This window comes from Olea europaea, unplaced genomic scaffold (assembly GCF_002742605.1).
Source record: "Olea europaea var. sylvestris unplaced genomic scaffold, O_europaea_v1 scaffold3120, whole genome shotgun sequence".
NCBI classification, from domain to species: Eukaryota; Viridiplantae; Streptophyta; class Magnoliopsida; order Lamiales; family Oleaceae; genus Olea; species Olea europaea.
Window position 1 is genome coordinate 45,777 of NW_019249965.1, and position 17,038 is coordinate 62,814.

At 33.5% G+C, this 17,038-nt stretch overlaps 2 protein-coding genes and 1 long non-coding RNA gene across 3 annotated transcripts; 1 reads left to right on the top strand and 2 right to left on the bottom strand.

Annotated features, from left to right (window-relative positions):
• The first annotated feature begins 2,456 nt into the window (after positions 1-2,456).
• On the top strand, positions 2,457-5,334 carry LOC111385317 (pumilio homolog 12-like). The gene is made up of 5 exons (XM_023009695.1): positions 2,457-3,882; positions 3,980-4,142; positions 4,232-4,395; positions 4,606-4,864; positions 4,955-5,334. Exons 1-5 carry the CDS (start codon positions 2,489-2,491, stop codon positions 5,069-5,071), a joined length of 2,097 nt encoding a protein of 698 aa, XP_022865463.1. The 5' UTR covers positions 2,457-2,488; the 3' UTR covers positions 5,072-5,334.
• Positions 5,335-6,849: 1,515 nt separating this feature from the next.
• On the bottom strand, positions 6,850-10,299 carry LOC111385316 (WD repeat-containing protein 55-like). Its single transcript, XM_023009694.1, has 8 exons — positions 9,804-10,299; positions 8,910-9,043; positions 8,311-8,359; positions 8,155-8,186; positions 7,987-8,060; positions 7,646-7,701; positions 7,435-7,552; positions 6,850-7,208 (listed from the first exon to the last, which is right to left on the bottom strand). Exons 2-8 carry the CDS (start codon positions 8,939-8,941, stop codon positions 7,138-7,140), a joined length of 432 nt encoding a protein of 143 aa, XP_022865462.1. The 5' UTR covers positions 8,942-9,043; positions 9,804-10,299; the 3' UTR covers positions 6,850-7,137.
• A 2,724-nt stretch (positions 10,300-13,023) lies between these two features.
• On the bottom strand, positions 13,024-13,805 carry LOC111385315. Its single transcript, XR_002701051.1, has 2 exons — positions 13,620-13,805; positions 13,024-13,396 (listed from the first exon to the last, which is right to left on the bottom strand). It is a non-coding gene; the product is annotated as an uncharacterized LOC111385315 (long non-coding RNA).
• Between the last annotated feature and the right edge of the window lie 3,233 nt (positions 13,806-17,038).

Genomic DNA, 17,038 nt, shown 5'->3' on the forward strand with positions numbered 1-17,038 from the left:
AACAACGAAGATTTACACGAAGAGCTTCAAGATTTCATAACCCGGTGATGCCTTTTATCCAAAATTTGATGTATTCTTTTATTTTAACCATGTTAGACTAGATTTTCATGTGCTAAGAGATCGATGTACCATGTAATTTGATCTTTAATTTTCTAGTTTTGCAACTTGACACTAAGACATAGTTCTATTGTTTTAAATTATTTATATGCAATTATTGTTTCCACAATTAAGGGCCCGTAATTGTATGAGTTTGGGTGATTTATTCTTACATTCGAGAGAATTGAAATAGATTTGACATAATATAAATCATCATAGAGTCCAATAGGGAATAGAAATATAACGCTATGCCCTACGTGAATCTTTAAATATCCATAAAACCGCATGCATTTTTACATATACACTTGTCATAGAAATATAGGCTGGTGGTATGTACAAATAGGTTCGATACATCTCGAGAAAGAGTATTGGATAGATTTAGGAACATTGATTCGTCACAATTGAAGTATGTTGTCACATTGTGAAATTAGGGTTTTAAAGTGATAATTGCATGGGAAATCGTGATCCTAGTGTGTTTAATTTCTATTGATTACAACAAACGTACGTTTTCAACATTTGATTTCATTTTAGAGTGTTAAAAATATTGTTTTGCATATTTAATTTAATTCAACCATAAAAATCGCATAATTAGGGTTTTCTTTCCAAAATTAGGGTTTTAATTAGGTTCACATTCACTTTAATAATTTAGTTTCGGTTAAGGTGACGATAGGTAAAATTGAACTAATCAATCTCTGTGTGACGATATTCGGACTCATTTAATCCACGTTATTAATTGTTAACGAACCGTACACTTGTGGTAACTTTAAATCGAAAGAAATAATTTCGTGAACAGTTATATTCATTACAATTCCTAGAAAGACAAACATAGAGAAATGATAACATTAAAATAATATATTTGATCCTACTATATCATTTTTAATGGGCATAGAAATTGTGCTCCCTAAAGAGGACAAAAATAATTACAAAGTCTTGTTCGTAGAGAGCAGGATAGTTTGCAAAGATTCCATTTGCTTCGCCAGTACAGCATCTTCAATTCTCTCGACACATTTCAAACCGCCGTAGTTTCTAGATTTATGAATCGCCTAAAATTTTGAATGGTGAAAAGTAATTAAAGCATTAAACTCCATCAAAAGAAGAAAATAATGGTGGACTGTGAAGCTGATACATCAAGCATACAAGTGTGCAAGAGAGGAAATCTTTTGGATAATGGAGGAAATGAAATATTTGAGTGGCAATTGGATGGAGGGAAATTAAAATTTTAGAGGCAAGTCAAATTTTAGATGGGAATTGAAACTTTTTGAATTTTTCGATGGAATTTTTAGTTCGTGACTATATAATGTTTTTAAAAATTTAATTTCAATGTTTACTAACAATTTTTTTCCGTTTGTAATTTATTTTACCATTTTTAGTATTTTTTTCAGCAAACTCATCCATTGAGAAATTTTGTCACTAAATTATTTAATTTATATTTATTATTTTTAAATTTTTACCGACTGATTAGTAACAAAATTTTATCAACAAAAATCTTCCGTTAGTAATTCTGTCGTTAATTTAGTATTTAATTTTTAATAATAAAAAAATAGTAATCCATTGTTAATTTGTTGTAATTTCGTCGATAATAGCAACGAAAATTATCCGTTTGTAAAATTCCATTTCTATTGCCTCCTTTTCTAGTAGTGTTAAATAACTGCTTGATTTGCCAAATAATTGAGATTTGAGCGGACTCAAAATGTTGCCCATTAAAATAATCTCAGAATCTATGCTTATTTTTAACTCTATGAAGCCTTTCTTTGATTACTATGTCTCCTCGAATGCTTAGGTATCCATCGTTAGAATCTCACTCTATGCCATACTAAGATGGTGCTTTAACAAATTTTAAAGAGTTTGCCCCCATAGCAATTAATTAGAAATTTGGGCCGTATATGACAATAATCTCAAAAAAGATGGAAACAAAACATATATCTACTATTAAATAATACTAAACAAATTTGTTGGTACTGTACAATACTAAAATAGCTACCATCTAGTATCAAAATAAAAATTATGCGAAAATTCGAGGCCCAAAATTGAAATTTGGCCTAATTTAAACCTGGCGTGGTTGTGTGCAATTGAATTTCTGTGATAAAAGAAATCTTGAAATATTCGGTTTCCATGCACGAGATGATCATAGAAGATCTTGTGTATATCTTTAAATTTCCTTAATTCTTCCAAAGACCAATCTTCTCTCTCTAACTAATTAATCACTCTCTCAAATTCTCGTCTCTAAAGTGATATAGTGAGAGAAAACTTCTTGTTTGTAACAGCAACTAAGGAATTCCATTCTAATGGAATCTCTATTTAAAACCCCACTTTAAAACCCTAATAAGTTTCTTTACCATTCTTGAATTGAATGAGAAAAACCCGTTTGGTTTCTTGAATCAGTTACCTTTTTATGGGTGAAGATTGTGAGCGGTCATCAGTGAATAACAATAAATCGAGAATTTCAGCACCGGATTCGAGAAACTTGGAGATGACGGAAAATAACCAGCTGCACGATAACGGAGTGTTCTTGCCGAACGGAGATTGGACTAATGGACTGTCATCACTGCCGGAAAACAACCCTTTTGAGTTTCCGCAGACGGAAAGCAATTCTTACCACGTTGGATTTGATGGCAGTCAAAATCTTGCTATGAGGAATACGAATGGCCAAGTGAACGTGAACGCCGGCGGAGGTGGCGGAAACATTTATAGGCTCCCTTCATTGCCGGAAAACCTCTCTTTTCAGGTTTCGCAGCTAGAAAATAACACTTACTATCCTGGTGTTGACAGTCGTCAAAGTCTTGCAATGATGAACACTGGCGGTGACCAGGTGAACTCTGCCGCCGCCGGCCAAATTTACGGGCTGCCCTCACTGCCAGGAAACAACCCACTTCAGGTTCCGCCACAGGAAATTAGTACTTACAATCCTGTTGATGGCCGTCAAACTCTTGGAATGATGAATACTAATGGCCGAAATGTGAACCCTAGTAATGTGGACCCGTTCTACGATTTTCCACTCGAGTCCCAATTCAGTCGCCTCACTATGTCAACTAATCCATCCATCTTCACGCTACCATCATCTTACGGCCGCGGTACTGCTGTTGGTGGCGGCGGTAGCCGTGGTCGGATTGTTCCGAACAATTTAACTCTTGGAATGGGTGCGTATTCACAATCACAGTTATCTTACGGAGATCTTCTACAGAGAATGAGAATTCAATCTGCTGCCAGAGGACAGAATATGGACCTCTACACGCAGCCCAGAAATTATTCAAGTTTCGACGATGGCATAAATGAAATTGCTTCACAATTTGGTTTGAATTCAATTGCACTTTCCAACTATGATCGAAGTTTCACTGGAGAATCAATTAGGTATCCAACACGGCCTCGTCGAATTGGATCACTTCTGCCCTCTGAATACGGAAGCCAGACGAGTTCGAACAGAAATGGGCAGAGGCTTGACACCAATGGATCAATTGAAACTAATAACTATAGTTCCCTCTTAACATCTCGACTCCGGCCAAGCTTCTCGTCGTTGGAGGATTTGAGGGGTAACATATTATCTGCGGCAAAGGAACAACAAGGATGCAGGTTCTTGCAAATGATTATCGAAGAGGGAAAACAGGATCATATCCAAATGATTTTCTCTGAAGTGAAGGATCATGTTTCTGAGTTGATGATAAATCAATTCGGAAGTTGTTTGATTCAGAAGTTGTTCGAGGTCTGCAGTCAAGAACAAATGGATGAGTTACTCATATTGGTTATGCAAGATGAAAGGACTCATATGGCCATTTGTGTTAACATATATGGGTATGTTGGTAAATTTTGCTTTGCTTTTAAAAAATAAATGTCTGTTTATTTGCTTTATTTATTTATTTTTATTGTTATTGTTATTGTTATTTGGCAGAACTAGGGCCATGCAGAAATTACTGGAGCATCTTAAAACCGGAGAACAGAAGTCTACAGCTATATCTTGTATAGCGCGGATTACTGTTCCATTGACAAAAAGCTTGAGCGGACATCATGTTATTCAGCACGTCTTGAAATTTTTTTCCGCCGAAGATAATAAGGTATACTTGCTTCTCTTCGCAATGTATTTATTTTTTATTTTTTCAATTTTTGAATAAATGTCTTGTGACAATTTTATCGTATTTCTTAGCATATACTGAATGCGGTAGCGGATAATTGCGCCGAGATAGCAACCGACAAAAGTGGTTGTTGTGTTATACAACAATGCGTAGCACATGCTCGAGGAGAGTCCCGGGATCGACTTTTACAAGAAATAATCATAAATGCATCAGATTTATCTGTACATCCCTATGGGTATGTATGCTTTTTTTGTAGTCTCAAAAATGAATAATGCTATTTGCAATACAGTCACCCCACATAGTGATTATCATAATAAGCGACTACTTGTCATGTGTATATCACGTGTAGCGATTGTCATAATAAGCGCTTACGAATAGCATTACTTCTCAAAAATGGGAAAATAAAAATTATGTACTATATTTACATTCAAGTTTCGTGTTCCAGGAATTATGTTGTGCAGTATGTACTAGGACTTAGGATTCCTCGAGTGACAAAAGATATACTGAATCGACTTTCGGGAAACTTTACTCAACTATCGATGAGCAAGTATGGGAGTAACGTGGTGGAAAAATGTCTAAAGGAGTCCCCAGATGAAGAGGCGTCACGCATAGTACAAGAGTTATCGAGTGATCCACAATGGTTAATGGTTATTCAGAATCCTTTTGGGAACTATGTTGCTCAGTCTGCTTTGGAGGTCTCTAAGGTTTGATTTCATTATTTTTCTTGATTGAATTGAAATTATTGCTTATGATATATGATTAATTGCTTGGTTAAATCGACTTTTATCGTGCAGGGAGCTATTCGCGCTGAAATGGTTAACTTCATTAATCACCATTACCCGTTCTTGAACAGTCATCCTCATGGAAAACGTGTGTTAGCACGTACCAGAGGAAACAAAAACCGTGGATGAAGCGTAAGATGTATCGTATTTTGTTTGTTTATCTTTAATAATTGATTAAGAGTGTGTAGTGAGTTAAATTAAACGGGTTAGGTCTCTAATTCCGTTGAATTTGATGTACCAAACATGCCTTAACTGTCGTTGTAGACTACTATTGTTATGTTTAGGAGAAAAGGATGTGAGGATATTATTCTGATTTAGGCTTCTATAGGACGGTAATTGTGTAGACATGTATTAGCATATTGCTAATTAAAATGCATTTTGTTGTTTTGTTATCTGTGGATCATTTTTGGTTTTTGGGCTGCTCTTCACGTTACAGACTTTTTACAGAATACATACAGCATTGGGTGAGTGGGTTATTTTTTGGATTATTTTACTCACAAGGGGAGTGCCCCATGTGAGTATCTGGAATTCTTCTATCAAGGAACACAGAATTTTCCTAATTTTTTTTCAGAGTTATGCCAGAATTTGGTTGGTTTCATGACCAAAAGCATTGGCAAACTTAACAGGGAATATGTTGTGCTGACTGAGAACTCAATCGATAGTTTTATGTTGTCGTCTTGAATCCAGTTTTTATCACCAGGTACTATGTCCTCGCCATCGTCCCCGTCCCTCTGGCTATCCTAGTAGTTTGAAGGGTCACGATTAATTTATTAAAGTTTCAAATATATCAAACCCTTAATTTTTCTAGTATTTATTGCCACTGCCACTAGAAAAATCTGAGAGGGTGTATGGAAAAATGAATTTTAGAATGGTAGATTTATGGAAAATTTGTGGATGAAAAATAAGGAAAAATCTTTTATTTACGTGTAATATTATTTTAATGAGAAATGTGCGGTTAAAAAGAAGAGAGAAAAATGTATTTTGATAAAAATGTTAATCAAACGGGGCCTGAAATTTCACTCACTTATTATCTTAATTTCACAATCATGTTGGTAATTGAAAAACCAAATGTCTCAACAATTGTCTTATATGAAAACCCATTTTCTCAGTATTACTATTCCAAATGTGTTTAATTATTTTTTTTTTTTTAAAAGAAAGAAAAAGAAAAAGACGACGACAACAACGTTGTTATATAGTATGTGGTCATGTATCAAAAATTTAAAATATGGCAGTCATTAGAAAATGTTGAAATTGTAAAATTAGAAATTTCTAGAAAAGCTAATCTAAGGTTCTTCTCCTTCATGGACACAATGGGTCATTTTGTTTATCACTAAACTTGTTACAGAGATGAAATGTTACCAAATTATATCTTTTTAATCAGATGTTGAATCAATAATCAAAAGGGTAGACCAAAAAATTAGGATACAACAAACTCGACAAGCTATGAGCTCAATCGTAAATTTAAAATCCGTGTCAGATGCAATTTCAGATTTTAATTTCAATTCCAGTGAAAATTTCTGTCTTAAAATCCAGTGGTGATTTCGATTTCAGAATTGGATTTTCAGGTTTTAAATTTCATAGACATCCCAATAATGCGAACATGACATGTCAATCATACTTTGAATCGAGTATGAAATTATGTTTACTCACTTTGAATTGACTATTCGTCCCTCCCTTACCTGTTAGAATTGGAAATCCCACATTTTACAAATCCATATGACTGAATCCTTGAGCATCCAAAATAGCGTAAAAAGTACTTCGAACCATTGCTATTTGACTTGGACATGTTCTAAGAAAGTCGGGGCTATTTCGAATTGTTTGTTGACACGGACAAAGACTCAAAATGAGAAATTGCAATGATGCCTTACAGTGGATAAATTTATAGATCTTGTGCATCTTGGACCTTGGGGAAATGATCCCTTTCATAATACAAAACGTTCTACAAAATATCGATAATATACACAGTACGTGCCAATCTCCTAAACAAATCAATAAAGGTTTATGTAAATTTGTTCTCCTTCCCTCCAGATTCGGAAAAAAATAAAAATAAAAAAATAGGTATTACTTGCTGCAGTCTGGCCCGGCCCTATTCTCACCACAGAGAACCAAATTCAAACATAAAATCAGTGCATTGATCACCTTCTATAGAAAAGTCACCCTCGGAACGGAGTTGTGTAGATGATCCAACTGCATTACTATAGATCTGCAAAGAAATTTTCCGAATTGCTAAAATTTTTCCCTTTGCTGGCATTTTTCGTTTTTGTCCCTGCAAAGATAGCGAACACATATAAAATTAAACTAGCCCTTGAAAAATTCAAGTTTTGTTATGTCCTTTCTATTGTAAATAACGTTATCGATGTTTATTACTCTCTGATTTACAGAACCTAATCCCCTAGCTTATGTAATGCGACTGAAGGTAAGTCAAGAATTGACACTGTTATGCATAATATTAAAACAAGAATGATATTCCAAACCATCGTATTCTGATATACCTTTTGAAGATTTTTGAATACCATCATCAACATCCATCTCATCGCTATCGCTATCACTGTCTGCCACAGCAGAATGATTCTGTACTGAACCTTGAACTAAATCCTCCAGATCCCATAGCTACATTGATAGAAGATGGAGAAAACCATGTTGAAGGCATGTCTGACTATTGAATCCGCTACAAAAGTTCGATAGAGAGAGAGATGCATGCACCTTTAATGTCTGATCATGAGATATGCTGCCAAGGAACTTTCTATCATGAGAAAAAGCTGCAACATCAATTTACACCTCAAGTTAAAGATACAACATGACATCCAAAAATTAAAAATTTACTTGATTCTAACTTACTGTAACATACAAATGGGTGAATTGAGGAAACGAACTGGTTTTGTTCATGCTCCCAAAAAAAAAAAAAAAAAAAAAAAAAAAAAAAAAAAAAAACGCCTAGTTCTCTCTCTCCGAACAGGTTAGAAGAAAGTCATACCAAGACATTCCACGGGATATTCAGAATGGTCTGCAATTGACTGGATTAACAGGTTAGAAGAAAGTCATACCAAGACATTCCACGGGATATTCAGAATGCTCTGCAATTGGCTGGATTATTCTGTTTGGCAATATGCCTACCAAGCTAAACAGAGCACAAGGAAAATATAATTCAATCTACAGATGAATTCGTAAATTAACTGGAGAAACTAGTCCCACGCTGAAGAGAAACATTTCACCTGATTATTCCATCTCGGATCCAGTTATTACTCTATCTTCATCAAGCTTAAGCCCAATATCAGGAATAGAAGAAAAGATAATTTCTAGGATTAAAAAGGTTAACATTCTGATAATGCTGAAAAATAATTACGAAGTTATAATGAAAAATTACTTACCTTCAGCAAGGCATCAACAGAGTTAGGAGAGAGATCAATGAAGCGATCACTAAAAATTTACAAGACATATAGGTCATCAAAAATCCAATCAACCACTACCATTATATTCCCCACCCCAAAGGAGAAATTCACAACTTGCTGCATGGTTGGTTAAATTTCAATTAAGAAAAAAGGATACCTGCAATTAGGGATGGCAATCGGGCTCGTCGACTCAATCCGCTCATAGCTCATCTTGAGGCTCGGAGGCACCGAGCGAGCCTCATTTTTTAGAATTGGCTCAAGCCGGGCTGGCCGTATTTAACAAAAAAAAGAGGAAAAATCTACTGCCTGTTTGACAGCTATTTTAGCTGCCTGTTGCCTTAACGGACAGCTTTGCTGCCTGTTGGCACCAGATTTGCTGCCAACAGGCAGTTATAACAAGCTGCCAAACAGGCAGCAAGACGAATATAGAGAAAAAAAAGTTCCCAAAAACCGAGCTCTGCCCAGCTTGGCTCGAGCCTTATTTTCCGACCGAGCTTTTGCTCGGCCCGGTTCGAGCCAAAAAAAGCCTGCCTTAGAAAAGCTCAAGCCAACTCGACTCGGCTAGTTGACATCCCTACCTGCAATCCTTGAAAAATCCCCAAGAATACATGTCATTTTAATGAGTTATCTTCCGAATACAATTGGTAAATTTAACCTTCATAACCACCACAGAAAGAAGCTCATCCTCAGAAAACACTGATCGAGTTTGAACCTGTAAAAACATGATACCACAGAGACTTAGTTATGAACTGAAATAAGTTGAAGGCTGAAAGAAACATAAATTGGTGAAAGGAATGGAGAGTAAATACTACAGGAATTCAAAAACATCAAATGCTGAAGCAAAAAAAAGAATTACCTTGTTACTTCTTAGATTGCAAACAGATAGAGTCCCATCACCGCTGAAGCAAATGAGACAAATTAGAATACATTAGTTAATATACTTAACCATGGCAACATTTACAAGAGACCACAACATCACGGCGTCACATGAAAAAGCATTAACTATGCAAGTGAAAATTGAATAGAGAGATTGTCCAGCATGAGAAAAACTACCCAGTACCAAAAATTGCACCTTCAAGTCCATGCAATCTAAGACCAACAAATGGAAGAATAACCTAGGATGCACCAACACCCTCCGCGTGTTGGCAATTTGGAGTTCAACGCCAGGTGGCGTATCCAAATATTTTTTGACTTTGTACAGTTGAGACACGTTATTTAATACATTGTTAGAATTGAAAAAATCACTTTACAATGTAAAAAATAAAATAAATAACATATTATTTAATTCGTGCATCGGGGCAGTGTCGTGTCTGTATTTTCTCAGAAAATTGTGAGTCAAGAGTGCCTATGTCAATGCTCCCTAGAGAATACCAAAAATCATTTTGAAATATTGAAGGCACAACCGTTCTAGCTAAACTCTAAATACATTTTACAACATTCAAATTCGAGAAAGGGAGATAAGCCATTATTACCTCGTTCCTAGTAACTTCATGGAATCAGAGGCAAACGTCATATCTGAAATGTATTCTTCATGAGCATTAAAAGTGTTGCAGCAAGAACGCTGTCGGGCATCCCACACCTGTATTGCGGAGAATAACCACATTGTAGGAAAGAAGATAAATGATTTAGATTAAACTTAAACTATTAAACCATACAGAATCAGCACTTAATGATTGGCAAAAACAAATGGCATTCCCTCAGAAAAACAGCAAAAAGAACCAATAAAAGCCAAACAGAGAGAGAGAGAGATGATGGCGTGAAGTACAATAGTGCTATTTGTCCAATTGAATATATGGTACTTGCTCATTCAACTATACAATGGATGCTATCCTGCCTCCTGCTATTTTAAGGTCAGACGGGATAACAACGAAGAGATATATCAAACATTTGATGACAACAGGTGCATAAATGATATTAACAAATAAGATGCGGTTCCTTTGCTAGTACCTCAACGTGAACCAAAAAGTGATAAAATAATTTTACTTATTTAAAATAAATTAATTTAATAAAATTAGAAAGATTCGGTTCTTATTTGATTTTTCGGTTTGATCTAGAACAGAGAATTGAAATGAGTCTGTCGATTTTCGGATTCAGATACTCGTTTGGGTATTTAACTTAAGAAGAATCGTTCGATTCGATTCAATTTGGTTCAAGAGTTTTATTCAGGTCTAGGGTTTAGGGAAAAGTAATGTTTGGATTTAAGAAAATATAAAAATAACTATAGAAGGTTTTAGTTAGGATTTTTTTTTTTTTCCAAAATATATTAGAAATAAGCTTTTCTAATTAAATTTTAAACACGTCATGTTGGGAAGGAATTATTGACAATCAACATTGTTGAAATAAGAAAATAAATTAAAAACTTACTAATTAATTATACCGTATAGTTAAATCTTTGTGCCCCTAAACTTTTGGAATTACATAGTTACAACGTCTAGTACCTTAATTTCGAACGGAAAAAATTCTACAAAAGTATATTTTCTAGCGAATGATCTTATCAAAAGATATATCTCAAGAAAAATGAAAACCACCAAAATTCGGGATACTGACAACTTAGAAGTCGCATTTCATTAAGAAGCAAATCCGATTATAGTAACTTGAGGAAAAGGTCGAACATGAGTTGCAACTTGTTTGACTATCGTTTATAAATTAGTTATGATTGATCAAATCTTTTTTTTTTTATTTGCACATTTCACGGGACAAGTAAGTAGTCCATGTTTGATTCACTTTACTTTAATTTAATTTATTTCTTATACTTATTTTCAATCACTCACACACACACATATATATTGTGAGTGTGGAAAATGCCTTGTGTACATGGAATAATTTCACAGATGTTGTACAGGGCAGTCACATGGGGGTGGGCCCCATGTGAATATTTTTATGGGTGTGGACCCCACCATTGTGTATATTTTGTAAAATATCTGTATAAAATTCTCTGTAAGTAGGGTTAGGCAAATCTCCCGAACCGAACCTACCGAATCTAACCCGAATCGAACCCGACGGTTCTTGTCAAATTAAATACCCGAACGGGTATCTAAATTGAGAACCGACGGGTACGGTTCGATTCTCGATTCTAAACCAAGAACCGAAGAACCGAATAAGAACTGAATCTTTTTAATTTTTTTTTATATTGAGTAAATCAAAATATTTTAATTTTAATTTTTTCTAAACAAATTAACAAATTAACGATTCCTAAATCCAAATTTTTGACTCAATAATTTGTTTCATTTCTAATTTTTTAATTTTTGACCCATTACCCATTTTATTGTTTCATTTCTTAGCCAAACAAGATCAAATATACTAAATAACCCTAAATACCTACACTAAAGTGCATAACGTTGTCTCGACTTTCGCACTCACTCTCACAACCTCGCTAATATTCCAAAACCTATACAATCGTCGACCAACACTGTGACTTCCGATCGAAACTGTGACATCTGCCGACCGAAACTTTGATCGTAACAATCATTTGAACAAGGTAATTTACTAGTCTCTGACATTCCAAAACCGTTGAATGTATCATTAGTTGTATTTATATAATGTTGTTATAAATATTAAAAATTTTAATTACAGTACAGAACCAAACGGAATTGAACCGAATTGAACCGAACGGAACCGAACCCGAACGATTCCATAATTATATTTGGACCCGACGGTTCCATTTACTAGATATTCGAAAAGTTTGGTTCGGTTCGGTTCGGTTCTCTTTAGAACCTAACCGAACCGACCCGCGCCCACCCCTATATGTAAGTATAACACTGTTATATATATATATATATTTGATTTGGAGGTCACCAAACAAGGGCCTAATTTGGTCTTAGTAAACTCATAATAAAAACACTGATAACTACGAAAACCTAATTTTGTGTATGGATTGGGCCATGTGTTTGAGATTGTAATGATCCGGCCAGCCAATTTTTCTGCTTTTATTCATCTGGCCCAACAAAAGGAGATTATTGAGTCGATCACATACTATTTTTATGGGACAGAGTGAGTGAATGCGAGTGATTTTTTCACATACTGTACTCAACCGTTCTTGATTTTGATTTTAATGTCTATAGTCATATCTATTTTATTAGATGCTCATAGTAACGTTTAAAGTACGTTAATATCCAAACCAATTAATGGATAAAAATTATCTGCTCCATTTCTTTAATTTTTTCGGCTCGCTTTCAATTATTTAGCGTTAAAATGAATATTTTGTACTTAACAGTACTAACGTTATAATATAATAATAATAGAAACGTGTTTGAGTAAATTAGTCATTACGAATCTTATAACACTTGCTATTAAGCTTCCGTGCTTGTTTTGTACTGATTTTAAGTCACTTAAAATCAATTTTTTAATCATTATTTTACTGTTTCAATCATTATTTTTGAATTCTCTCTCACAAATAAAATCCACTTTATCTCTAACAATCAAAAAATCAATTATCAAAATCCCTACCACGCTCCATCTGATTTCCCATTTCTTGAAAAAACATTATTTTGAATAGAGAAGTTTTGAAGAATGTTCATTTAAAAAATAAAAAATTAATTTTTTAATAAAATATTTTATTATGTGAATGTGTAATTGAAAATAAATATATAGAACAAATAATCAGAAATATATAGAAAAAATAATCAGAGACTAAAATTATTTGAATTTGATCATTAAATTAAAAGGAGATTAAAGATGATACGTAGACATACATTGTTCCAAGACAAAGGTCACCCTCAATGAAAATGTGGATCCACACACTGCTGGGAATACAGAGGAACCAAACTGACGGTCCTCTTATTTAGAAATTCCAAACTCAGTCTTAGTACAATCAAACCTTAATCTAAACTAAAGGTTGTACAAATTTTAATTTCATGGCTGGTAAGTAAATAAGTAGATATTCAAGGGCATTTGGGCTTGCCCTTGGAGTTTCTCATGTCCCTGTAGCAAGGGCACTGGTGCTTGTTCCCATAAGTCCCAGAAGGAACGCACTTGCATATTTGACAGCATATTCCACAGTACTTGAGGCACCGGTCCACCACGCCCGCCTTCGCGCACCTTTCCTTGCATTTCTGTCCACAGTAATCTACAAAGACATAACTTTATTTTACTTTAATTTATCCAACCATGTGTCAAAATAAAATTTTACAATTAAACAAAAACTCGTGTGAACAGTGAACTACACAAAAACCAAACTTAAGATTTTGCCCCTGTTTGGTGAAAAATGATCTAAAAGTAGTTTCTAAGCATGGCCAAACACGAGTAATTTTCAGACTTGAAAGTTTATTAAGATTAAAAATAATACTTACAGTATGCGGCCACGGTGGGTTCAGTAAATGAGTTGCTGAGCAGAAGAGCAAAAATGAGCAAAAAAGTGATTAAAAAAAGTCTTCATTCTCCTCTGTTGTTTGGATTTGATACTGATGTTGCAAGAATTAGACGGAGGAGGAAAGTCCTTTGTCGTGTGGTTGTGAGTGACAATTGATGGGATTTCGGTGGTATTTATAAGGGGGTTGAGAGTTGGGAGAAAGTAATTATTTTTTTAAAAATAAGTGCGCGTCCCATTCGGCGAATTTATAACGGAGAATAGTATTTTTTTTTGAAAAATGAATGATTGTAATTGTGTGTACTAATACTTTATCAAAAATTCTATGATTGAAAATAGAAGAGAAAAAATTAAAATAAATTGAAGAGTTTTAATGGAGGTCAAACAGTGACTCATTTTTCATAACATTTTTAGAATGATTCTACAACCTCATGTACATGACACTTAAGTCACATTTTATCAACTGTCAATGGAAAAAAGTGCTTAAGCCCCCGTTTGGTAGTATTTTTTCACCCCAAAAAATTGATTTTTAACTGTTATTTCATTGTAGCCATTATTTTTTATTTCTTCACTCACATATGGTCTCCACTTTTCTCCCTAATGATCAAAAAATAATTCTCATAATCACTACCGAATAAGTCCAAAATTTAAGTTTTCTTAATATTTTTTGAATTATTCTACTTGTGCACTGGGGTGTGACCCTAAAGAAATGTCACCTTGATCCACCAACCAATAATAATTGGGTGTTTGGTGGAGATTTTAAATCAATTAAAATTAATTTTTTTTATCGTTATTTCATTATTTCAATCGTTATTTTTGAATTTCTCTCTCACAGATAGAACTTGCTTTATCTCTAACTGTCAAAAAATCAATTTTCAAAATTCATATCAAACACCCTCTAAAATGTCACTTAGGGCCTGTTTGAAAGTGATTTTTTCTCCCAAAAAATTGATTTCTTAATCGTTATTTTACTATTTCAGCCGTCATATTTGACTTCTTCTCTCACGGGTAGACCACACTATTCTCCCAACGGTCAAAAAATCAATTCTCAAAATCAATCTCAAATAGGCTCTTAAGCAGTAAATCCTAATGTCTTACACCCTGATCTACATGTAGTAAAACCCATATCCTTAACTCTTTCATATTAGATAGTTCACATTGCTACACCTACATCAAATTTTACATATATAAATTATATAAAGTCATATGTCACTCTATTATTTACCAATTTAAAACACAATCAACTTTTTCATGAATTCTTTTTTCTCCATATCATTTTACGCAATTTCTTATATACCATTTTATGTACAAAAATAACATAATCCTTAGATAGTTCTCAACAGATACTATAGAGGGTCCTTTATCGTACATTTTAAAAAGGTTTTAGACTTATTTATTACGATTTAAAGATTGGGAATCTCCTTTACAAATTTTCATTTTCCCAATACCATAAAGAAAGAAGTAGGTGGAAATGGCCAGCTGTGCAGTATGGGGGTTTGTGCATGCATGCATGTCGTTTGGTTGAGGCTTCGTGACAGATCTGTACTAATTCATTTAATAATTGTGGTGTGGATCTATCCAGTCTCCAATATTTCAATTTTCATTCAACTCACTGCACAATTAAATAAAAAAATACAGAAGGTTCTAGATATTAGGATAATTAAATAAAAACATTTTATGGATTTTGAAAAAGAAAAATTCTCTTATGCCCTGTTTGATTTTCATTATTTCCTCATTAAAATAAAAAATATGAGTCACCATATTTTACTGTTCATAATGATTATATTTTTCATTCTCATTTTTACAATAATGTGGCTCAAACAGGGGTTATTATGAAAGAGGGCTTTGAAATTTATGATTTTTTGAAAAGCTAGATGGAAGGGGGAATAGGGAAATGAATTTCGTCGATATGTACCCTTGTTTGGCTCCGTTTACAATACATTTTGGGAAAAAGTCCAGTTTTGAACACTAATAATTTAAAGAATGTATGACTAAAACAAAAAAAAAATTTACGTGTAATATTATATTGTTGATTAAAAAAATGTATGATTATAATAAATAAGAAATAGAGAAATGCAATTTTGTTTTTTTTTTTAAGAATGGAGCTCAGACAAGGGGTTAAATTTCTATTTGATAATCATTAAAATAATTTTTTATTTCAAAATCATTTTCAATCACATATTTTTATAATAAAATATTTTGTGCGCAAATAAAAAAAAATGTAGTGATAGTCAGGGGCGAAGCCACAAGTTGTTGGGAGAAAAATTGAAAAATTAGAAGCAACTGTCCAATTAAAATAAAAATATGAAAGGAAATTCTGGCCTTGTGTTTGTTCATATGAATTTTAAATTGCTTTTGGTAAAATTCAAATTTCAATCACTGAATTTCAGGCAAAGAAATGTGAAACTAAGTAACGAGGTTCAGTTTCCCGCGGTCAAACTAATGAAGTGGAAAACTTTAGCCAATCAAATGAAAAATGCCAATTAAATAACTTTAGAAACTATTAAATGCAAACAAATCTCGTAAATAATTACACTATAGTTTGTAAAAAGTTGTAGTTTTTCCACCATTCACGAGACTACCTCATTAGTTAACTATAAAGAGAACTTTTTTACACTTCAAATTTAACCGTAAATTTTGTGGAAAAAAATTCTGACTCCATACCTGGTGATAGTCGAATAGGGGCAAAATATTTTTTATGCACTGAACTGAAGTGTCCAAAATGAGCATTAGCTGAGGGGAGTTGTTTTGCAAAATTTGGAATGGAAATATTTTTTAGAATTTATGCGGTTAATTTCATCGACCTACAGTTTTTTTTAAAGTCTTGTTATTGCGATACACCTGTCTTTCGGTACGATGAAAACTTTGATTTGACATTTGTATAGAGGTCCGTGCCTGCACCAAATGCAAACCATTAATGAGTTGGACCTTCCCTGCCTGCCTTGCTTCCTATAATTACCCCTAATTGATACACATTATTTTAAAAAATTTATATTTTTAAACAGTAATTTAAATTACACATTTTTCAATAAAATTATATTAAACTCAAATTTAAAATTTTTCTTTATTTCCTAATCACACATTTCTCATTAATAAATTATTCAAAAATATATTTTTTATGGAAATGATGTGACTCAAATAAAGCCAAAATATGTGAATAAAATTAATTATTAACTTCGACCGCAATTTTTTATACTTTTTTAAAAAGCCGCCCAACATTTCTTATAAAATCCTTGCATAGGATAATAAAATCAATTTATTTTGTGAAGGTTAATCATGAAACATACTAATTCACTATTACAAATATGGGGAGCGTTCCTCGTACACATGGATTTGACAAGTATTTTTGATAAATAGTCTTGAACTTTAATTTAAACAAATCTAACGGTTAATATGTTTTTC

What these genes read in the sequence shown, in the direction of transcription:
- LOC111385316 (XM_023009694.1), bottom strand. Translation starts at nt 8,941, where the DNA reads ATGTATTCTTGGGGATTTTTCAAGGATTGCAG. An exon ending in CTGTTGATGCCTTGCTGAAG is followed by an intron (nt 8,187 to 8,310) that starts GTAAGTAATTTT and finishes TGATGAAGATAG; the next exon opens with AGTAATAACTGGATCCGAGA. An exon ending in ATATCCCGTGGAATGTCTTG is followed by an intron (nt 7,702 to 7,986) that starts GTATGACTTTCT and finishes TTGATGTTGCAG; the next exon opens with CTTTTTCTCATGATAGAAAG.
- LOC111385317 (XM_023009695.1), top strand. Translation starts at nt 2,489, where the DNA reads ATGGGTGAAGATTGTGAGCGGTCATCAGTGAATAACAATAAATCGAGA. An exon ending in ATTTGTGTTAACATATATGG is followed by an intron (nt 3,883 to 3,979) that starts GTATGTTGGTAA and finishes GTTATTTGGCAG; the next exon opens with AACTAGGGCCATGCAGAAAT. An exon ending in TTATCTGTACATCCCTATGG is followed by an intron (nt 4,396 to 4,605) that starts GTATGTATGCTT and finishes TTCGTGTTCCAG; the next exon opens with GAATTATGTTGTGCAGTATG.